This window comes from Tenebrio molitor, chromosome 9, assembly GCF_963966145.1.
Source record: "Tenebrio molitor chromosome 9, icTenMoli1.1, whole genome shotgun sequence".
Taxonomy (NCBI): Eukaryota; Metazoa; Arthropoda; class Insecta; order Coleoptera; family Tenebrionidae; genus Tenebrio; species Tenebrio molitor.
Genome location: NC_091054.1, coordinates 3,153,989 through 3,174,600, shown reverse-complemented (window position 1 = coordinate 3,174,600; position 20,612 = coordinate 3,153,989). Strand labels below are relative to the sequence as shown.

Genomic DNA, 20,612 nt, shown 5'->3' with positions numbered 1-20,612 from the left:
AACTCTAAAACAAGGGAGGTAATGTCTACTTTCTACTGAGCTAGTAGAAAATAGTAGTTTTTATCACAAATAAAATACAGAAGCAGTTTTACTAAAATTACACAATTTTTTGTTCTCGTGGTCCAATTTTGGTATAGCTAATTAGTGATGCAAAATATTATAATAATACATAATACATAACTAACTTTTGAGTGATGTGGTGATTTGTGTATTAAAATCTAACTGCTGAGAACGCAACGGTTAATTAAACCAGAAAATTAATTGTGGTGTGTCGATTTTAATATAAAATTTAAATAATTCATCAATGTTGGGAATTCAATTAAAAAAGTTAAATTAATCTCATACTCTACTGCAATAAAACTCCACTCATTGTTTGTGGACTGTGAGGTTCATGGACAGAAATTCTGAAAAAGTTAACCTTGTCTGTTAATATGAATTTAATTTTACAACTGAAACAAGCAGTACTTGCATAACACACAAGAGATATTTTAATATTAATATCTGAAAAATCTTTGCTGTTGTTTTGCTTTTTATCTGTTTATTTAATGTTCTCCAATGAAAACTATGTTTGTAACAAATTGCACATAAATGTCATAATTAACATTAGTGACAATTCATTAAGACGCGACACATGTTTTCAGAAGTTTTATTTTTCTCAGCAGCCCCTTTTTTGTTGATCAAATGGCATATGTTTTTGCTATTGAGTAAAGAAAGAGCACTGTGGCCAAGCGCTTAGCGCGCAGTTTTGCATTAGGGAGGTACCGGGTTCAAATCCCAGGGCAGAGGCTAAACCTAATGAAGGTTTTTTTCAGTTGTTTTCCCACACTACCACATCTTGATATCAGCACAGGTCTCATATCAAAGAAAAGGCGAATGCTGGGTCAGTACTGACCCCTCAGTACCACCTATCTACCACCTTCCTTCCTTAATCTTCCCGTCGTGGCTGAAAAGGCGAGGAAAGCTTCAGGAGCTTGCCTCTCCCTCGGGAGGGAATGAAAAATTGCACCTTTAGTTAAGGTCATGGCATAGAAACCATAAAGTTGCTATGACATGATGCTATGTCAATAATTTTTAACGTCATAATTTACGAGTCTGTGGACGTCTTCGATTATAAAAAAAAAGCTATAAATTAATTCTGCTAGTAAAAATGAACAAATTTTTTACTCATGGAAACAGTATCATGCTCTGCTCGCGTGGAATGGATATTACCCATTATTAGGGCACTCTCCTACCTTCTGCCACAAACGTCATTCTTGTGGGTAATTCCTACCGTTACACGCTCCAAAGGACCATAAATAAAATCAAACCACGAAGTGCAATTCAAATTCAAACCAGTAAAATGATTTCGAAAGCTTCCAATAAAAATGTTTTCCTGCAAATACTCGATGTTGCGTGGGTTAGAGGTGTTGTAACAAATCTTCTTTTTATTGTAGTCAAAGAAAATTTGAATTGAATTTTGTTGGAAAAATGAAATCTTGATCTGCATCCCTTGATGGACAATCTGTCGAGAAAACTTCTTGTTGGATTTTCTCTATAAGGATTCCCAAGGAAAGAAAGACGTATATGAGGCTTTAAAAACTAATTAAACTTCCTTAATAAAATTTAATAAAGTCAATTTGGTTTTTTCGTCGCTAAATTTGAAACGAGTAATTAGAAAAAATCTGTGGGCATTTACGCACAATTTCTAGCTTTAATCCGTTTGGGCAAAATCGCGAATGCGCGCCGTCGCCGAGAAGCGATAAATCACGACCTGGGGAGCACCTCGTGGGCGCCTATGGTACAGGAAAAACCCAATATTTTACCAAATGGCGTAGCAAGCATAAATCGCGACCGGTCGTCATTGATTATTCGCCACAATATACCACGTTGCCACCATATTTATAAATCCGCCGTCCCTGTCGTTGACATAATTCCGCATTTAACCCGGCAACTCGTTAACAACCCCTGATTGGTATAAGCCTTGCGACAAAGGGCCCGCAATTCGTAACTCGCACAACTTGCGTCTTTGATGTGACATTTTTTTCCAACCCCTCCGTCCATCAGTCCCGTGATGGCGACAAGAATGCGTGACGCTAAGGACATTGTTGTTTATCGTTTTAATTAGAGGGTGGCGATAATTTGGAGAGGTACTAATAAAGTGAGGCTTCGCGCATAATATGAACACCACATATATGGAATGTTATGGGGTGTTTGCAAAGCCCCGGGTCCCTTTAATGGTTTATTCCGGGCTTAATGGAGGATGGATGGTGGGGTGGGTTTCTATTAATATTTCCCCAATTTCATATCCGACAATGGCCGACGTCGTCACAGATTAGACGGATCGGGAGCCACCCCGATTGCTTCGATCATATTTTACCGGAATGCCCTCGTGGCGCACTCCGGGACTAATTGAAAGCCGAAAAAGTCCGCTCCGGACGAAACTAACGTCCACTAATTCGATGTTACATAATGGCAATTACGACGTCCCAGGTCCAAGGTTGTCGAGGCTAATTATAAACATTGAAGCACCTCAAGTAGAAAACGTTCTGTGATTTAACGATCGGATTTTTAATTATAAAAATTTATTCCAAAAATCGTTTCCTCGCCCAGGTGTTTAGCAGGAAAACGTGGCATTTTTTTACCTACAAGGTCGAGGTATTGTACGGACGGTAATTGGGTGTAATATTTAAATGCTGTGATATATAGAATTAATTTTTCTTTTAGATTTACATCGCCGTGTAAACATCCGCATTTTAATGTAGCGTGTGTGGCTGCGGTCACTTTGACTTTTTTTGGCGCTGACACTGTTATTATTAATTGCGGAAATTTTTTCGAAATTATTTCAGAACGCTACCGATCACTTGAAAAAGTCGTTGAGGTTTAATGAAACGGCACAAATTATCCAATAAATTCACCTACAAAATGCGAAGATGCAATTATTTGGAAACTCACCGTTTACAAAACTGAATTTTCTTTCCAACTTTGTTACACAGACCACTAGCTTTGTGCACACTGACAACAACAAAAGAGATGTAACCTATTATAACATCATTTTGTTTTATAAGTTAATGCAAACTGACTTTAACCTTGATAAGCAGTTCTTTCTGCTACACAGCACGGCATTTCTTTGAAATGGATTACATTTTCATTGTAATTTATTACTCACGCCGCTAAAAAATATGGAAACACTCAATAAATATTTTGAAAACGCTTCATCGAAATTCCTTGAGATTCGATACAGAATTAGGAAAGTTTGAGTTCGTAATTTTTGCATTTCCTTAACCAAGATTTGGACAAAATGGTGGAATGGTCGACACGCGTTTGAAACTCCCAAATCCGCACCTGTGTCTCGAACGGAGGTGATGACACAGGTTTCGAGACGATCGACTCATCATCCAGAGAACTCCGGAAGGAGAACAGTGTCGGATCAGATAAAAGGTGACAGCGTAGGGAGTTAGTAAGAATTATCAACGAACGACAGCGAATAAGAATCGAGTGTTGCGCAAATTTAAGTTGATTTCTGTAACGTCGAGTTAATTCAGTGTGAATTATTAGTTAGAACATGTTGTAGATGCCATTCAGATTTAGATTTATACAAATGCAACCCAAAATACATTTTACAAAGAATTCATTGTGTTTTGGTATTTAAAGATTAAGTCAAGAATCCAAGTAGATATTCTATTAGTTTGAAAGATATATCTGCCGACCCGGAACGGGTCTGGAAAGCACCCGGAGCCGACCCGGAATCCACCCGGAAACCAACCGGAGCCCACCCGGAACACACCTGGAGCATTAAGAAATATTTACAATAATATGTGTATTGGTGTCAACCTTGAAAAGTATAAAAGTAAAAACTATTGAATGAAAGAATAAAATCCACTATTTAATACGAATTCCACCTTAAGAAACTTTAAGTTATGTAAAATGTGGTTCATCTTTTTTCGTAATAATTCGGGAAAAATGTTTCATTGTAAATAGATGAAGGGGAATCGTGTACCATTTTTTGTTACTATGTATTTATCGAAAGTTTCAAATTCAACGGTCTGGAAAATCGTCGGTGGAAAAATGGTTAAAAATCATTCCGATTTCGCGAAAAATCCAAGTGGAAAATTGGAGTGATTTGGTGATTTCTGTCACACTGCTTTCATAAAAGCACGTATTTCATAACATCTGAATAATAGTACATTCAGGGTAAAGTAGTGATAAAAAATAATATTTCTAGTGGAAGGAAACAGTTGTTACAAATTTGAAAACAATTTTATTCAGAGATGAGGATTTAATAAAAGAGTTACTGAAAAAAATCACGATTACACTTTGCTGAAACTAGTGTTATGGAAGTCCACGTAATAAATTTAATGACCAATAATAGAACTATATATTTTTTATTGTTTTCAACTGTCATAAATTTTCATTTTTCTCCTTTGTAAACTGCCTCTTAACTGCCTTAAAACAAAATGAACAGATAGCGAACCGTTGCCCTAGACAACACATTCAACGTCACATTTCTGACAGGTCTTGAAAAATTTGTCAAAACTGTCAAAAGCAAATGCGAAACCATTTTTAAAAGATTTGGAAGCTTCAGGACGTTGTTTCAAACAATAAAATGTTGTATGCAACTCGTTTCTGGGTAAATTGGGCTTTTCTAATTGCCCTCGAGGCCTTAAAACCCTCGCTACGCTCGTGTTTTAATCTTGTCCCTCGGGCAATTAGAAAAGCCCAATTTACACAGAAACTCGTTGCATAAATAACTATTAGGTACATGTTGGTCTTTTTTTAATCGAATATTTTTTTTCCTAACCCCTAATTTGATACTTCGCTCATGGGATAATCATCAATTGAAACACAGAGTGAGTGAAAGTGTTTTTGTGCGTTAAAATCTTTACAGTTTTTTTGAAGAAAAGACGATCGCTGTTCTAATACTAACAGTTTTTACTGTTATTCATTCGAATATTTTAATCGAGTAATTTTTTTTTTCGTGCCTCCACATCAATGGATGTGGATAACACATGAGCGGTTCCAACTATACATATTTATAGTCCGTTTTTTTTATAATCAATCGTCAGTGTCAAAATACAGAAAAAGAACAAACTGTATATTAAAAAACATTGACATTTGGTCCAGTTGTATCTCAATTTCACCCTAGATTTCCCCTAGATCATTATTGAGGTTATGTTGCATATGTCTATGAGTGAGACACGTGTTTAATTTAAATTGTCAAATGTGACAATCGGTGACAACTTCAAAAGTCAATGTTCCAAACGTGATTTATAAAATTCACTGTTTCGAATTTTCTGCCAACCTGACAACACTTTGACAACTGGTGCAAAATATGAGAATCTTGAATCTTCAAGATAATCTTGCAGACTTTGATTTTTTTATTGACCTATTTATTCTGGTTATCAATTGATAAAAATAAAACCCTCATTAGGCCAAATAAATTTTCGATGCGTATTGTTGGTTGCATAACTCTCGAAGACACCTCATTAAAAAAAATCAAATCTAATTAATTTCAGTGGAATTTTCTCAGTTCTCTGGCTTTTTCACGCCCCCAATTCGATAAAACTAATTCCATAATAATGCGACAGGAAACGTTGCATCGCCGAAAATTAATTAGATTTTAAAATGAGATTTCAACACCTGCGGTTTTGCGTCGTCGACGAGACAAGGGAGCAATTTTTGGTTATTACCGCTTCAATTGTCTTATACTCAGATACACATGTATAGAAATGGGAAATCCCCGGAGTTTCGAAACCGCACTCGCATAGGACCGCGTCGGGCTTTGGATTGTTTACAATTAAACACAAAGGAGTCTAGGGTTTAGACATAGTCGCGCACGTACTCCAGATTAACTCGACCCATTTCCAACGGGGGCCCAGGACCGGAGTCGGGATTATTCGTAATTCTTGAAGAAACGCCAGCGCGAAATGCCCTAATTACTCTCATTATTACGTGGTGTATAATTTAATACCTCGCCGGCGATGTTTTACTGGTTCATAAGCTTTTCTCGGTGTTCAGGTAAGAGGGGGGTTAAGCGCCGTCGCTATTCCTCGTTATGAATGCTCAAGTAAACGAGCTTTGGGCTTAATGGACCATAAGTCACGGAGATGTACCTTGAAGAGACTTTGTTGTTTGGCCGTTCCGTCAACTGGCGGAATTGACCGAAGGTTAAAGCTCCGCCCGACTTATAACGACTTGTAATTAAATAAAGTTCAACCCGGGGAAGAACGTCGTAAAGCAAATGAAGAGTTAACAAGATAAAACTTTGAAAATTCATCAAGTGCACGTTAATTATTTATTAAACTAAAAAGCTAATTAAGGCGCTTTACGGGGTTTGCGCTAGGTCGGAACGGGTTTTTGATTGAGTTAAAGCCACCACTTACGAACGACGACAAAAATCGACACAGCAAACAGACATTTTATGCATATTTTACGTTTCCTATCGGCTCTCAAAAACCAGAATTAATTCGCAAGAAGTCAATGTCAAATGCTAAGAGTGAGGTTATACTCGAAAAAATGGAAAACATTGTTAAAAGATTATAATAATTATTAAATTGCAATTCATTGTAGCAGTTAACCACCCACACTTTTTCTTTTGCGGAAAGCAATGTTCGTTTCTTTTGTGAACGCATTCTTCTTTCAATAAAATGTTTGAATTTATAACTTGCATAAATCTACCTGTCACGTTTGACGATTGGCGCCAGAAGAAAAACTTAAATTAAAAAATCCCGAGAAGCGCGCCTAGTAATTTTAGTTGATACCAACCAAACGTCATTTTGACATTTCACATCTATAATGATTTTACTTTACCTAAGGAACTATGTCATTAAAGTAATCTTTATGTATTGCCACCGATCGTTCTACACAAAATCAACATACAAAAATAATTTTTGTGAATTTTAAATGAAGCTTAGATTAGCTTAGTCACAATTGCCTTAAATTGCAATTTGGTAAACTCTGTCCACTCATAGATTGCTTGACATAAATGTTACTAAAAATGTTCACTCTACGCTACAACAAATAGATCCGGCGCGAAATTAAAAAAAAAAAGGAAAGAGCAGGTTTACACGTTTATTATTATTCTGCATGCTTGCACTTAGGAAAGACGAAAGGAAACTTCAGTACAGTAGGAGTAATATATTAGGTTTTATTAATGCAGGGTATTTCACGAGTAATAATGTGCCCGACGGAATAAAAAATGCAACCCACAATACATTTTCGAATTTCCGAAAAAGCTGGCTACTGAAATTAAAATATCCAGCTTTTTTCGGAAATGGCTAAACACAAGCAAGAGATTATTTAATATGTACTCCTATTTAATGCATGAACAAAAATTACCTCTGTATCCTTTTCGATGTTTGTTGTAATTAGATTCTTGAGGCACTTCACAAATAAAAAAAAAATCAACAAAATATCGCAACGGAACAGATCAAAACAGCAACATGATCAAAACTAATAACTTTTAAAACCAGAGAATCGCAAAACAAAGCTCTAAAGATGAAAAATCGCAAATCTAAATGCTTAAACCACTTTGACAGAACTGACAATTTCAAATCTGAAATGTCATATAATTTATTTTTCGCGTGGGTTTCATAACAACCAATGAGAATCAGTGGCGCGAATGCTTCAAGATATTACCAACACAATCTATGATACTTTCTTAATATTTTAATGTTATGGTTTGGGAATTTTGTTATCTAAGGATATTTAAAAAAATGCATTATATCAGTGGACGTAGTCTATCAACATTTTTAAGTGACCTCAGCTATCAACCTACATCGAAAAAAAAAGTTTCAAATAAGTAATCTATGGAAAAACAATATCCAAACATCAGTATCCGCCACTGTCATATTTTGAGGTAAAAAATGTTTTTTTTTCAGCATTGTTGTATAAATTTCAAACTACCTACACAGTGCGCTTACCAAAAGCTCGTACCATATGGATTTTTTTTCATTGATTTAATAATAATTTTAGCAGGCAAATCGTTGTTGCTTGTAAAAGACTAAAAATGTTTGACAAAATGTCTTGTGAAACGAGTGTAACAAGCTATTTTTTTCTATTTCGGCTTCATTAATTTAATTGAAAAAAAATATAAAATAATTAGCTAGTGACTTTTATTTTAAAGGAATTGGGTTGGTATTGATGAAGCAATGTCATTTCATTGAAAATAAGTTAAAAAAAGTTATTTGGAAATTGTGGTTGCAACGAAATTTTTAGGCCTATGTATAAATTGTCAGAAGAAACTTCAAAAAAAATCACTCATTTTAACAAACAAATTTAAATTAGGAACTTGGTTTTCAACTTGACTGAGTGGGTGAGGGGACAAATCTGAACTTAAAAATCTTACACTCGCAATAATTTTTATTGAAAGATATACTCCGAATCAATTTTCGTAATATGGCAGTAAATAAGGTGACAACCTTGAGACAGATTTGTTTTTCTGCTAACAGCAAAAAATTGCAAAATTGCAAAAGTTCCATAGGACGTAATTTTATGTAACACGTTAAACGTCAAGGAATGTCAAAATTAATTTCGAGGTCACTTAACTCGGCAACTAAAGTCCATTCAAAAATCAAAAAATCACCAACGTCACATTTTCTTGGATAATTAGAGGCAACGCTATCTAGTGTAAAATTTGGTAGGAATTGTAATTTTGAGGTTAAGTGTTTATTAAGTGTCAAATTACTCAAATATATCGGGGGTTCGTGTGAATTCTATTCTGGGCATGTTTAAGTAATAATAATAAGAATAATTCAATTTTTTTAGTTAGGTGCCATACTTATCCACAATCATTTTGAATCACCCTTTATAATAATCTCAGGCAAAAGAAAAAATTGCAAAAATATTGTTATTGGAAACGTCTGTTAGGTTGTTAAACAATAAAAATGAGACGATAATAGTGGAACCCGTAATCTGGTGCAACATTTTGTTTCTGGTGGAATAAAATTTCTGGTTGTTCATTTTCGAAAATGTAGATTTGTGATTTAAAACGTCAACCATGCTGAATTTATTTGTCTCGAATTTCGAAATAACGGAAGCTGACATTATTTTCGTTTATGCAGAAAGTTTTTCGTTTGAAACTCTCTTTCCAGACCGAAATATAATAAATAAAAATACAATTGCCAAACTTTGAGCCATTCAAAAGCAGGCACGTAACATTTCTCATTAAAATTTTAAAATACTTTATCCATATGGTGCCCCAGAAAATCGTTACTGGATTGCAGCTTGGCTCCCTCAGACGGCAACAGCCCCAAATGTACACCGAAACCTGTACTATCGACTACAGAAATGGATAAAACAACTAAACTCCTTCAATATTCTTAAATAAAAAGATAGGTAATTGTTAAGTTGTGAAACTTTGACGCTTTGACCTCTCAAAAACCATACACATTAATTTTTTTCGCATCCGAGTGATGATAGACAACATACTCGTAATAGTCCAAGGAGTGTTAATAAAATGTCAAGACCTTGACCGATTGCGATTTCCAAAGATGAATGCATCAAAATAAATCCTCTGATAACTGATTATCAACTTATATTATCATGGAAAAACAAGCAATTCTTAAGCAAATGTTATACAAATATAATATTAATCGAAATCAGAAAACTTCTGGATCGCACCCTTCATATCCTTCCTCAGTTTTCATATCAGTTGTTCCCACACTTTTAGCACAGGTGTTATATCTTTGGGTATATTTCCTGGTGAACTGTGGATTTGTACAGTCAGATCCGTGCAAGTGTATGGCGAATCTGTCCTTGCAATCGAACACACCATCACAGTTGCAATCCTACAATATTCAAATTTAGCATTCTTTTTTTACCAATTTGATCAGTTACCTACCATATGTCCAATAACATCTGCATATTGGTCAAGAGTGGCCAAAATGCAATTTTCGTTCTTCATGCAGTTTCTGTAGCTTGTCTGACTATCAGGATCGTCATCTACGTCGACGACAGGACTCTTCGCAGTTTTCCAGTAATCGAAACTGATGGAATAACTTGCGCAGTTGAAACGGCTGAAGCAACCGGTTCTGGCATGGCAAAAACAGTTGAAACAATTTTGCAGCTCTGTTCCCATGTAGTTTTTGATACCTGAAAAAATAATATTTAGAGGTTTTGTTTGTACTAAGAGACCAAGCAGGTAGGTATTGTTAAAAGGTTTTATCGGATCGACAGATTGGTGTCGTATTTCTTACCGTCACACGAAGTGAAGAAGAGGAAAGCAGCGAAGAACAGAACAGTTTTCATTTTGACTAATCGCCGCTGCAACTACAAATGAATAAATAATGTTTCGGACGCTTGAGAACTGAATATCAAACCGTGATAAGAAATGTCACCGCAAATGTATGAGTTGCTATGTAGTGACCACACCAGGAAAGTATCAAATATTTGTAATAAAAACTAAACTTTTCCTTCATCATGTGTCCAGCTCCTTTTAGATTGTTGGGACAGGACGAAAAAAGCAAAAATATATCTGTGTCCTAACGTCTACTTGTTTTGACATAATACAATTGCCAAAAGAGCAGGAGCTTGCTTCAGTTCTGAATAAAAAAATGACGGTACTATTTGACCACAAATTCTGTAATTTGGGAACTATTTATAATTAACGGATAGACGAAAAGCAATTGGAAATATTTCAAGTTGTAGCAGACAAAGATTTTAATACATTGAATTACTTGTTTCATATTATACAAGGTGATTTACTAGTAATAATGAGCCAGCCGGAATTGAAAATGCAACCCACAATACACTTGAACGTAGACCTTTACTACCTTCCAGCTGTATTGTGGGTTGCATTTTCAACTCCGTCGGAGTTATTACTCCTAAATCACCTTGTATTGGCGATCAGTTGATACACAGGGTGTCATCATAAACAAAATAGGCGCTTTGCATGGCACTGTCGATTTTTTATATTTTGTAATCCATCAGATCAAGGCGATCTTCATTTACCAGGCCATGACACTGACCAAAGACAGTGTGCTATGGAATGGCCTACCACAGTCTGGCAACATTGCTTCACCAACATTTGGTGAAAAAATTCGAAATCCACTAAACCTGTCATTGAATTTGCATTTGTCAAATATGAGTGATCTAATTTTGCGACAGTTCAAAAATGTATTATCGCATTGTAATATACAGTTTAAATCCACCTTGGGGACAGAAAAATAACGGTGCTCATTACTGATAATATTTCAGATGTTCTGCTATGTTCCGGGCTATTGAAACTGTTTGGTTATAAACTAACGCGAGGTGGGCATTTCCAACTTAAATATAACAATTTTGTTCTCACCATTGCCTAAATCCCACCCCATTTCTTGTAACTTGCTTCCCAGTCTCATTTCAATATTCCTTTTTAAAGCCAAAAGATTTTCCCCAGTGATTGTTTGGTCATTACTAATTTTGATTATTTCTTCCCAAAATGTAATTTCTTCGTAATTAGAAGTTATTTGCACCGCGTTTGGTAGAAGTCGCTTCATTTTGTCCCCATTTATATCTGTTCCCCTGCTTTTGCGATTTCTTCACTTTTCGATTATTAAAATGTCTTTCCAAATTGGCTTTGTTTCCTCATTTGATGGAAACTTAAGTACAGGTACTGTTACGATTTAAATCGCCGCCCGATTGTAAATCTTCGCGATTTTTCTAGAATGTTCTAGAATCCATCGCGACGGAAACGTACTCGGACTTCCGCCGAAAAATCTGCGCACAGAGGGGGTGGAAGCTATAAATCGGGGGAACCAGAGACAGAACGGGGATTTTTCACGACCTTTTGCCGGGGAGTGTTGTCAGTGCCTGGGGAGAGTCAAGGGGACAGTGATCGAGTGAATTTGCAGGGCCGACGAGACGACGTAGTGGAGTTCACGAGGGCCGTTGGAGACGATTCGTCTAAGTACCACCGCCCACATCGCCAAGCGGATCACGGACTTCACTACGGAAGGTTCCAGACCGAACGCTTTTGCGGATCAGGATCTCGTCGGGTCCTGTCAGTCCAGGTCGTCCCCGGACTCACCGGAAGGTGCCGGATCTACCCTCCAGCAAGTCCGGAGCAGTGGTGACACCCCAATTTCCACAGGCCGTAGCTTCTCAAAGTTTTCGGTTGTATTTTGTCACTCCGTCGAACTAATTGAGCGTTTTGTATTTAACTATAGTCAAATTTCCATTGTCACTCATTATTTCGACGGGTGAAAAGTTCTATCAAATTCCTTAATTTGTATATCGCGTTTAGGATTTATAATTTGTTCCACTGTTAAAGTTGCAGTTTTGTCATAAGACGCGTCATTTCAGTAATCGTACTAACTTAAGAAAAAATTTCCTTATCAAGTCCGTCGGGTTTTTATATTCACGAACCATTATCAATCCGTGAGTGACCTCGCCAGGAATTGTGTATCGCGCTCATCGAACATTTTTTTGCGCGTGGTTCGTACCGGAGAAAAACATCTTAACTTCAATTTTTTTTGGGAGCGAAGGAAGACTTGGAGGACCTCCCCGCTTATGCGGGCGGCGTAGCCGAATAGCGACGTTACGTAGGACCAGTCGGCCTTCCTCCTTCGCTAAAGAAGGAATTTTTTTTACTGTTTCGTCGGTACTCGTTCGTTGAATATCTGGGACCCGGAGGACCCTCCGAGGAGTTAGGGTTATTCAATTTTGTACACGCCATAAGGCTAGTCAGGCTTCGTTGTTTTCTTTTTCATTTATATCATTATTTTCATTGTTGAAATCTGAATAAACGATTAGTTGGAAGATTGTGTATCATTTTTCGTACTCCGGGCTGTTTTCACCAATTTTTCAGCTTCAGTCGGCGTTTCTCGTGGTCGCATTGTAAACCGAGTCGAAGCCACGACTTGTTCGTTATACCCCTGAACATTCCGGATTTGTAACCGGTAACAGGGTTGCCCAGTTTCGGGAGCGTAATTTATAACGTAACAGTACCTTTCCCACTAAATTTCCGACGGCATTGTAATTTTTACATTTCTCCTTTTTAGAAAATGACACACATAAAGTTGCTCTTATTGTTAACACACGTTGTACATTTTGATAATTACGTCTCCTTAAATTTCAAAATCATAAAGCACTGTAAATTTTATTGAAGTACCTGTTCTTGCTATTTTGTCGGTGGACGAGTCGATTGGACCGTTCGCTTAAATTACATACAATTACAAACAGATGTTGTTATTCGCAGCGCTTCAGCCACTTTTACATAATGCCGTAAACAATTTCCCAGAATTCGAATACGGTAAGATGAGGCACAAAGAATTCTTCATTATTTTAATAAACTGTTATGTATTACGAAATCAAAGACATTATTCCATATACCTAATTCATAATGTCATATTAATCGTTTAAATTTAAAATATTAATTACATAATTACATAACATTTTTGTTTTATATTTAATACAAAAATTTCCGATAATATTGCGGAATCTGGAAAAGTGCCCCGAATGCTTGCAGCGTTTCCACGTTGAATAGCAAGGGAAATCCTCTCGAAAAGGAATTTCTTTGATTTTGAATCGCCTGATTCCGCGATAAATATGTTTCACTGTGCTTTTAAAAGCCATGGTTTGGAGTGTACTAGTGTTTCCACTGCTGCGACACTCGAACAAGTGAGAAGTGAGAAGTGAGTAAGTGACGTCCCCACTCCTACCGTTACCATTGCGCAATCGAATCTCAGCGGCGAATTGAGGAACAAATGAGTGCTTGAAGGACCTTCTGTACTGTGTATCTTTGAGATAAAAAGGTCAAACGTTGATAAGCAGTTAGAATGTTAAAAATGAATTGATGAGTAGGTATGCGTTAATAACAAAAAAACCGCAATGGTGAGAACTTCACTAGTATTGATATATTTCCTTTGCAGTAACATTCACTGTCGGTAAGAAATAAATATTTATTAGTTTCATCATAAGTCGAGATCATTTTAGATTATCACCAGAAGACGAACAATGCGTCAGATGCATCTGCGAAGCATCCACCGCCTGTTTTAGCATACTAGAATGCGCCAAAAAGGGTATCAGTGTCGATTATTGGAGACAAGCCGGGGCTTTAGTTGTGACAGGCGGGGTTGTGAATGACCAAAGTGACGACGCGTATGCAGAATGCATCCAAGACGAATCTTGCGTACTGGAAACCATAGATAGCTACACCAAAAAAATTCTGCGCCACATCAATGTGACTGAATCTGGAATGGTGCCATGCTGCGACTAACGAATGTGATTTACAGGACGTCAATTGTGATGGTATCGTGGATTGTAGGGATTACTTCTCGGCACATAAATTTGGAACAGGTGCCAAGAATCCAGACAGTGTGTTCAAACCAGCACAAACTAAAAGATTTGACAGATGTGAAGGACACGGAGTGGGAAATCTGACCGACAGTGGGTGGAAACCTGGGATATGTTTTACAATTCGAAATAATTTTAGTTGAAAAGTAGGGTTAGAACATTTAATAAAACGAAAACAATACATTTTAGTTATCATTCAAAACAAGAACTAGAACTTAGTGAGCTGAGGGTCAAAAGCTAGTCGACAGTTTCTTCAGCAGAACGTTCATGTTCTTCAAATTTTGCTTGGCTTGTTGATAGATTTTGCCCTCTGGTAGACAATCCGGTTCGTTTTTGAGCACCTCCAACGCCTCCAGAAGAATTCTTTTCGATTCCTTTGAGACAATCTGTGTAGGACAAATCAACAACAAATCACACTCACCTCTAGATCATCTACCATCTTCACTGGATTTCTTCTGGCAACTTCGGCAACAGCTGCGTGCTTTTCGAAGAGAACAGTTCCAAGAGTTCTTCTTTCTGCCGGAGCTACGATCTTCAGCAAATTTTCTAAACTCGTGCAGTATTGCAATTTTAGTTCCAAATCGTCGTCTGTCAAAGCATCCACTTGTCCCATTAATTGAGACAAAACATATTTAACATCAGTACAGTAGAAGTGGTTGTTTGGTAGATAACTCTCATAGGTTGTCAAAAAGCTCTTACAAGCTTCGATGTTAGTTTTGTCGAGGTCGTAGAGGTCACGTCCGATCCTTTCCAAGATGTCGTGAACTGAATAGGAAGACATAGATCGGTGGCATTTGGTGCAGATCCACTCGGGTAGTTTCTGGATGTCTGTGAAGGTTTCTGGGAGGAGGTACCCATCGCAATCGCTACAAAAACAACAATACAGGTGAAATCTATACGAGGGAATTAGTTACATCGTGGAACACTTGAGAGCGCTGAAATTGGTACCGAATTCCGTTGGGTCTTTGCATCGGAGACAGTAACACCAGAAGAACTTTGTTTCGTTGAGGAAGTACCGGCGATTCGGAGTACCCCACAGAGGATCAGCGTAGCAGATACTCAAGTGCTCACCCTCTTCGATAGATCTGGCAGCGGCGATAATGATGTCGCCTCGATTTGTGAAGCTTTTGGTACAATTGGCGGTACAGCTGTGCTCCATCATCGAAGTGGTACCGTAAATGGCGACGTGCGCTGGTTCCGTCAACGGAACTTCGTGACTGTTGATCTACAAACCAGACTACACTTTTCTGTGACGAGTTGGCGAGGTTAGTACCATCACGATGCCACAGACTTTCATGATGTCTTCTTCGGAGAACGCCGAAGACAGCTTGAAGAACCGTCGGATGAACTCGGCCACCGTCACTCGCTCGTTTTCGTAGTTTGGTGTCGATTTGCGCTCCTCCCAGTGCCCCTCGAGGCTCTCCAGTTTCTTCCAGTGTTTCGGTAAAAACTGTTTCTGGTATAAGCAGCGCAGGACTGTGATGCAATTGTAAATGGGATGGGGTATGCCGAAATTTTTTATTGCGACTTTGTCGCCTCGCTGGATGGTGTATCTGCATTCGGGGAGATGTCCTGGAGCTTTTTCGCACAAGTCTCCGCAGACGGGCCATCCGCATTTGTTACAAGGTCTGCTGGTTTCTGTGGTGATACCTTTACCGCAACCTAGGCAAATGGGGATTGTGTTGGAGGAGGGACCCCAGACTAGGGGGGATTCCTGGATCATGCATTCTCCGGCAGAAATATTACGTGTGGCTATCAGGTGGCGGCCTAAAATGTCGCTCTCGCAGATCTGGAACATGTTACAGGCGTTTTTATAGATGAGAAGTTGGTATCAATCTAGGTAAATAGTATACAGGGTGCATCCGAATTCGACCGACAAACTTTCAGGGCAGATTCTATGATTAAAAATAAGCATAAAACTCTTAATACATATGGGGTCAAAAATGTTTAGTTTGCGAGATAATCGACTAAAAAGTTCTACCAGGGACAAAAGGAATCGGGTGGAATTTTTTGATGAAACGTACAAAAATAAAAAGGAGCTAGGTACAATTTACAAAAATCGTCAAAATCCCCCCCCTATTCAATGCACAGATAACCCCATAAAATCCAAGGAATTCAGATTATAATTGTTTTTACGTTTTTGTTGATTTCTCGCAAACTAAGCGTTTTTGACCCCATATGTATTAAGAGTTTTATGCTTATTTTTGACCGTAGAATCTGTCCTGAAAGTTTGTCGGTCGCATAAGGATACACCCTGTATACATATACAGGGTGTTTCTGAAATAGGTGCATTAATTTTAACTGGTAATAGAACTCATCAAAAGGAACAACTTTTCTCTCTGCCATTTTGGCGAAAAACGTTGCGTAGTGGCTTAAAAAAATAGGAAAGATTTTCCTAAAACCGTTCATATCTCCAAAACTAAGCTACCTAAAAACGTGAAACAACCAGATTCTTACGAAGTGGATTTTTTGCTATACGGGTAGATTTATTTGAATTTCGATTTCGGCGTTAAAACACCTTTTCTGGATGAAAATGGATGTTTTTTTCATATTAGCGCTGATCTCAACTAGCCATTGCAGTATTTAGTGGCGTAGGGTTATTTTAGTGAAAAATCTCTCCAATTTTTTTTTGGAATTAAACATCATTTTTCGGCAAAATGGTAAAGAAAAGTTGTTCCTTTTGACGAGTCTATTACCAGTTAAAATTAATGTACTTATTTCTGTTACACGTTGTATTAATAATGAATTATATTTTGTTTTACGAATATGAAATGTTTGAAATCTAATAGCAATTGCAACCCCCATATTCACTATAGCAACTAAAGATTCTTCCCAAAAAAATCTTTGTCCTAGTAAAAAAACAAGATTTTTTTCCAAATTTTTCCTATTCTAAATTTTCTTAGTCTTTTGCTTCAGTGTCAAGGGTAATAAATAATATCTATCACATCTCGGGAAAATCAGAATCAAGAAACATTTTGTCAAGAGAATGAATCGTGGAGATGAAGGTTTCAAATCCCTTAAACATGTTTCACAAAAATGAGACAAAGCCAACCGATTTTTTTTTCTACGACTGTTAAAAACTGATTTCACTATTTCACTAATTTTAGTGCGTAAAACATCTGCTTATGGTAACAGTGAAATCTAATAATAAATGGAAAACGTGAAAAAAAGTGCTGTAGTGTTTCATTGTTTCACTTCGCCGTTATTGGGTGTTCATTTAAATTTCTCCTCAAAGTGGGCGTTGAAGAGTCGATTGTGAACGCACCACTTCACTCGTCAGTCTGTCCAAAAAACACAAAAAGTGAGGTTAGATTTAAACAGCTAATCCGTGATCTATAATCCGTGGTGTGTTCACTATCGACTCTTCAACGCCTACTTTGAGGAGAAATTTAATTGAACACCCGATACATGCACCGAAATAGGCGAATCAAAAAAATGCAATCAAGATAACTGAACTTGTCTCGCGATCTTATCTTTAGAAACATCAAGTTTTAGATTAGACAGTCGTAGAAAATATATTGTATGAAACTCATGCACAAAGAGTCTCTTTTTCACTCGTGAAATGGTTTATTCGTGAAAAAAGTACTACTTTATGCACTTGTTGCATAAATTGCTATTATGGAGCAACAAAAAAGAAACTTAGCAAATAAATCATGAACATACGGTGCAGGTGTTTAGCAATTTTTTTGACGACACAATAGCAAGTTAATATGTATCAACAATGCTGAAAGTTATTTTTCAAACCTTTCACCTTACTTGTTGCAACAACAATGTTCTTAAGTCACTGTGAGACCTTTTTCTGAAAATATGAAGAATGTTAATTAGGTAGTGAAAATGGAACACGAACAAGTGAACATAACCTAAGTATTGTCACCCTATAAGATGATGTTCTTTGTTTTTTCTATTTGTACTTTAGTGTTCCATATTTTCTGCAATTTTTTTGATTACACAATCTTTACTTTTAAGATACCTCTTAACTTACTCAAAATACTTAAGTTATTGCACCCACGATTTCTCCTTCAAGGTGTCTACTTTCAGTAAGTCATGTACAAGGTGATTAAAAAGAAAACAAATCAGAGCAGGCGTTGCAAATTATCGGTCATGTCTTAGCGGAATTCTATGCAAATAAGCATTCAATAATATTACGATAGATAAAATGTTTTATTTTGTCCTACGGACTTTCCGATTCCTGATTACATTTTGTATAAACATAAAACAGCAATTCCAAAAAAATGAAAATAAACAGTTTTATTCCTATTCCCCATCCCTTTCCTTCTCTGTTCTTTCCTTGCCCTTCGCTTCTTCACAGCTATTTAGAGATAGTTCGACTCTGCTCTCTCTTTTATTCTCTTTCCCATGCTTCTTCGTTCACTATTCCGTAATCTATCACTGTTTCCCTCCGGCTACCTATATAGGTCCATTCCCCTTTCTCGTCCTCTTGTTTGTTCCCCTTCAACCCTCCCATTCATTTTCTTCGATCCCTTCCCCTCTGCATTTTCCACCTTATCTTTGGATTTTCTTTTCCCATCCCCCTTCTCCTCTTCCCAATTTCTTGCTCCTCTTTCTCCTATTCTTCCGTTGAAGTTGCCTCCCAAAAGTATACGATCCTCCCTGTTTTCTTTCATTCGGTCTTCGACACGTCTTCTTGTTGTCTTCACCTCTTTACTGTACAGGGTGTTATTGAAAGTTGTACAGATATTTTAACCACGAGCTACTGGCTTCATGTAGAATTCGCAAAAATATCTAAAAAATTCTGTCACATTTATTTTTTGAGCTACAATTTTTTTTAATTGCTTTTAGTCTTCTACGTTGTCAAATAACCTCGCAGGTAAAATTTCAGCACATTTTCAAAATACACCCTGTATATTATGTTTTATAAAATGTAATGTATATGAACTTTTCTTTCCATGAATCCTTCTCTTCTCCCTTTTCTTTTCGCTTTTCTTTAATCCCTCATTTCATTTTCATCCTTCTCATCCAATCTGCCTCCTCCGCCTGCCATTTTTCTTCTCTTCCTCTCATCTCCTCTCTCCCTGTCGCTACTTCTTTCCTAGCTCCCCCTTCTCCTCTCTAACTACCGCTAATTCTTTTCTTAGTACTTTGTTCTCCTCTCTTATCTCTCTAATCATGGTTTTCATTTCCTTATCCATTTCCCTTCTTTTACTTCCTTCTTCGCGTCTACTTTGGGATCTTTCCGTTTCCGGAACTTTTTCTGAATGGGTTCGTGTCTTGCCCGCTGCCTTCTGTTTTTCACCTCTCACTGGTATGCATATTTTTCGGTGAAATGTTACTTCCGAAACGAAGCGAATAGGCAACCAATAAAACGACTGTGCATGGCAATAAGTACCTATTTATTCTGCGTACGATCAAAGTAAGACAAACGTTTCGATAAAACAGAAGAAAAGTTAGAGTAGTTTTCTTTTTTATCACTTTGTACGGCACTAAAGAAATTTTCCAGCACAAATTTTTAACTAATTAGGCGCGCCTGACTACAAACCTGAGTAACATTCCATAATAATTTGCTGTGTTAACAAACCATGAACGCACATTTGCATTTGTTTATTGTTTATTGCGCTTTGAACTAAAGTGTTTTTCCACAGATCTATGCATACAAAAAAAATCTGATAAATTCAAACAAAAATAAAAAAATGTGAGTAGGTAGTAAACCGATAAACATTATACCTATCGCATGCTACATATTTATTTAAATCGTTTGAATAATTATCATTAATGAAACAACACTGACCCCGTATCATTTAACTCCTAATACCAGATAGCACAGTTATCAACGAGTTTTGAAGAAAATACAGTTCCAAGTTTGCTGATCACATTTTTCAGCCCAGGAGAGGTATTGTTGGCTATTTATAAAAGCCATTTGCACTAGTATACTGTGTTCTGATTATTTGGTGCGCAGTACGCAGCAATCTTTGAGCCACGCACACCGTTTCATTTTTGTGTAATTCGTGTATTTTTCGAATTTTTTTCTCGAAGTCTTTAATTTTAGACTTTGTAGGTTATGTTTCACCCACCTTGAACGGCTTGCAGACAGTTTTGTGTTGCCTCCAATGGTCTCTCTGATGTTTACTGCAATAGCAGACCCTGCGACATCCCCCGCACTTGTGCAGGGCCGGCTGTTGGCACACCTCGCACCGGTTGGCTTCCAAAATCTGCAACTTTCCGTCACTTTTACCATCCATCGTTAAATACTTGAACAGAATCCAAACAAACAGCAATAAAAAAGTTGCGTAACGTCGCCGCCCACGGCTGCAATTGAAAGCACACTGCAATCAAGTGACTTGCGGCGGCTATTAATAAAATGTCGTCCGTCCCAAATAGATTTAAATAGAAAAAGGAAGTGTCAC

The 20,612-nt window shown here is 37.2% G+C and overlaps 3 protein-coding genes across 5 annotated transcripts; 1 reads left to right on the top strand and 2 right to left on the bottom strand.

The window, feature by feature from the left end:
- Positions 1-9,494: 9,494 nt before the first annotated feature.
- On the bottom strand, positions 9,495-10,323 carry LOC138138980 (uncharacterized). The gene is made up of 3 exons (XM_069059131.1): positions 10,173-10,323; positions 9,818-10,068; positions 9,495-9,764 (listed from the first exon to the last, which is right to left on the bottom strand). Exons 1-3 carry the CDS (start codon positions 10,222-10,224, stop codon positions 9,576-9,578), a joined length of 492 nt encoding a protein of 163 aa, XP_068915232.1. The 5' UTR covers positions 10,225-10,323; the 3' UTR covers positions 9,495-9,575.
- A 3,400-nt stretch (positions 10,324-13,723) lies between these two features.
- Positions 13,724-14,431, top strand: LOC138137659 (uncharacterized). The gene is made up of 3 exons (XM_069057177.1): positions 13,724-13,841; positions 13,891-14,137; positions 14,190-14,431. The coding sequence occupies exons 1-3, from the start codon at positions 13,786-13,788 to the stop codon at positions 14,391-14,393; spliced, it is 507 nt and encodes a 168-aa protein (XP_068913278.1). The 5' UTR covers positions 13,724-13,785; the 3' UTR covers positions 14,394-14,431.
- LOC138137634 (SET domain-containing protein SmydA-8-like) lies at positions 14,398-20,593 on the bottom strand. Of its 3 annotated transcripts, none has more exons than XM_069057137.1 (6): positions 20,280-20,593; positions 18,007-18,049; positions 15,524-16,039; positions 15,165-15,475; positions 14,672-15,116; positions 14,398-14,624 (listed from the first exon to the last, which is right to left on the bottom strand). In XM_069057137.1, the coding sequence occupies exons 1-6, from the start codon at positions 20,441-20,443 to the stop codon at positions 14,481-14,483; spliced, it is 1,623 nt and encodes a 540-aa protein (XP_068913238.1). In that variant the 5' UTR covers positions 20,444-20,593; the 3' UTR covers positions 14,398-14,480. The 3 variants fall into 3 exon arrangements, with proteins under 3 accessions (XP_068913238.1, XP_068913240.1, XP_068913239.1); XM_069057139.1 differs by having other exon boundaries at positions 18,002-18,049; positions 20,280-20,370; XM_069057138.1 differs by lacking the exon at positions 18,007-18,049.
- Positions 20,594-20,612: the final 19 nt, after the last annotated feature.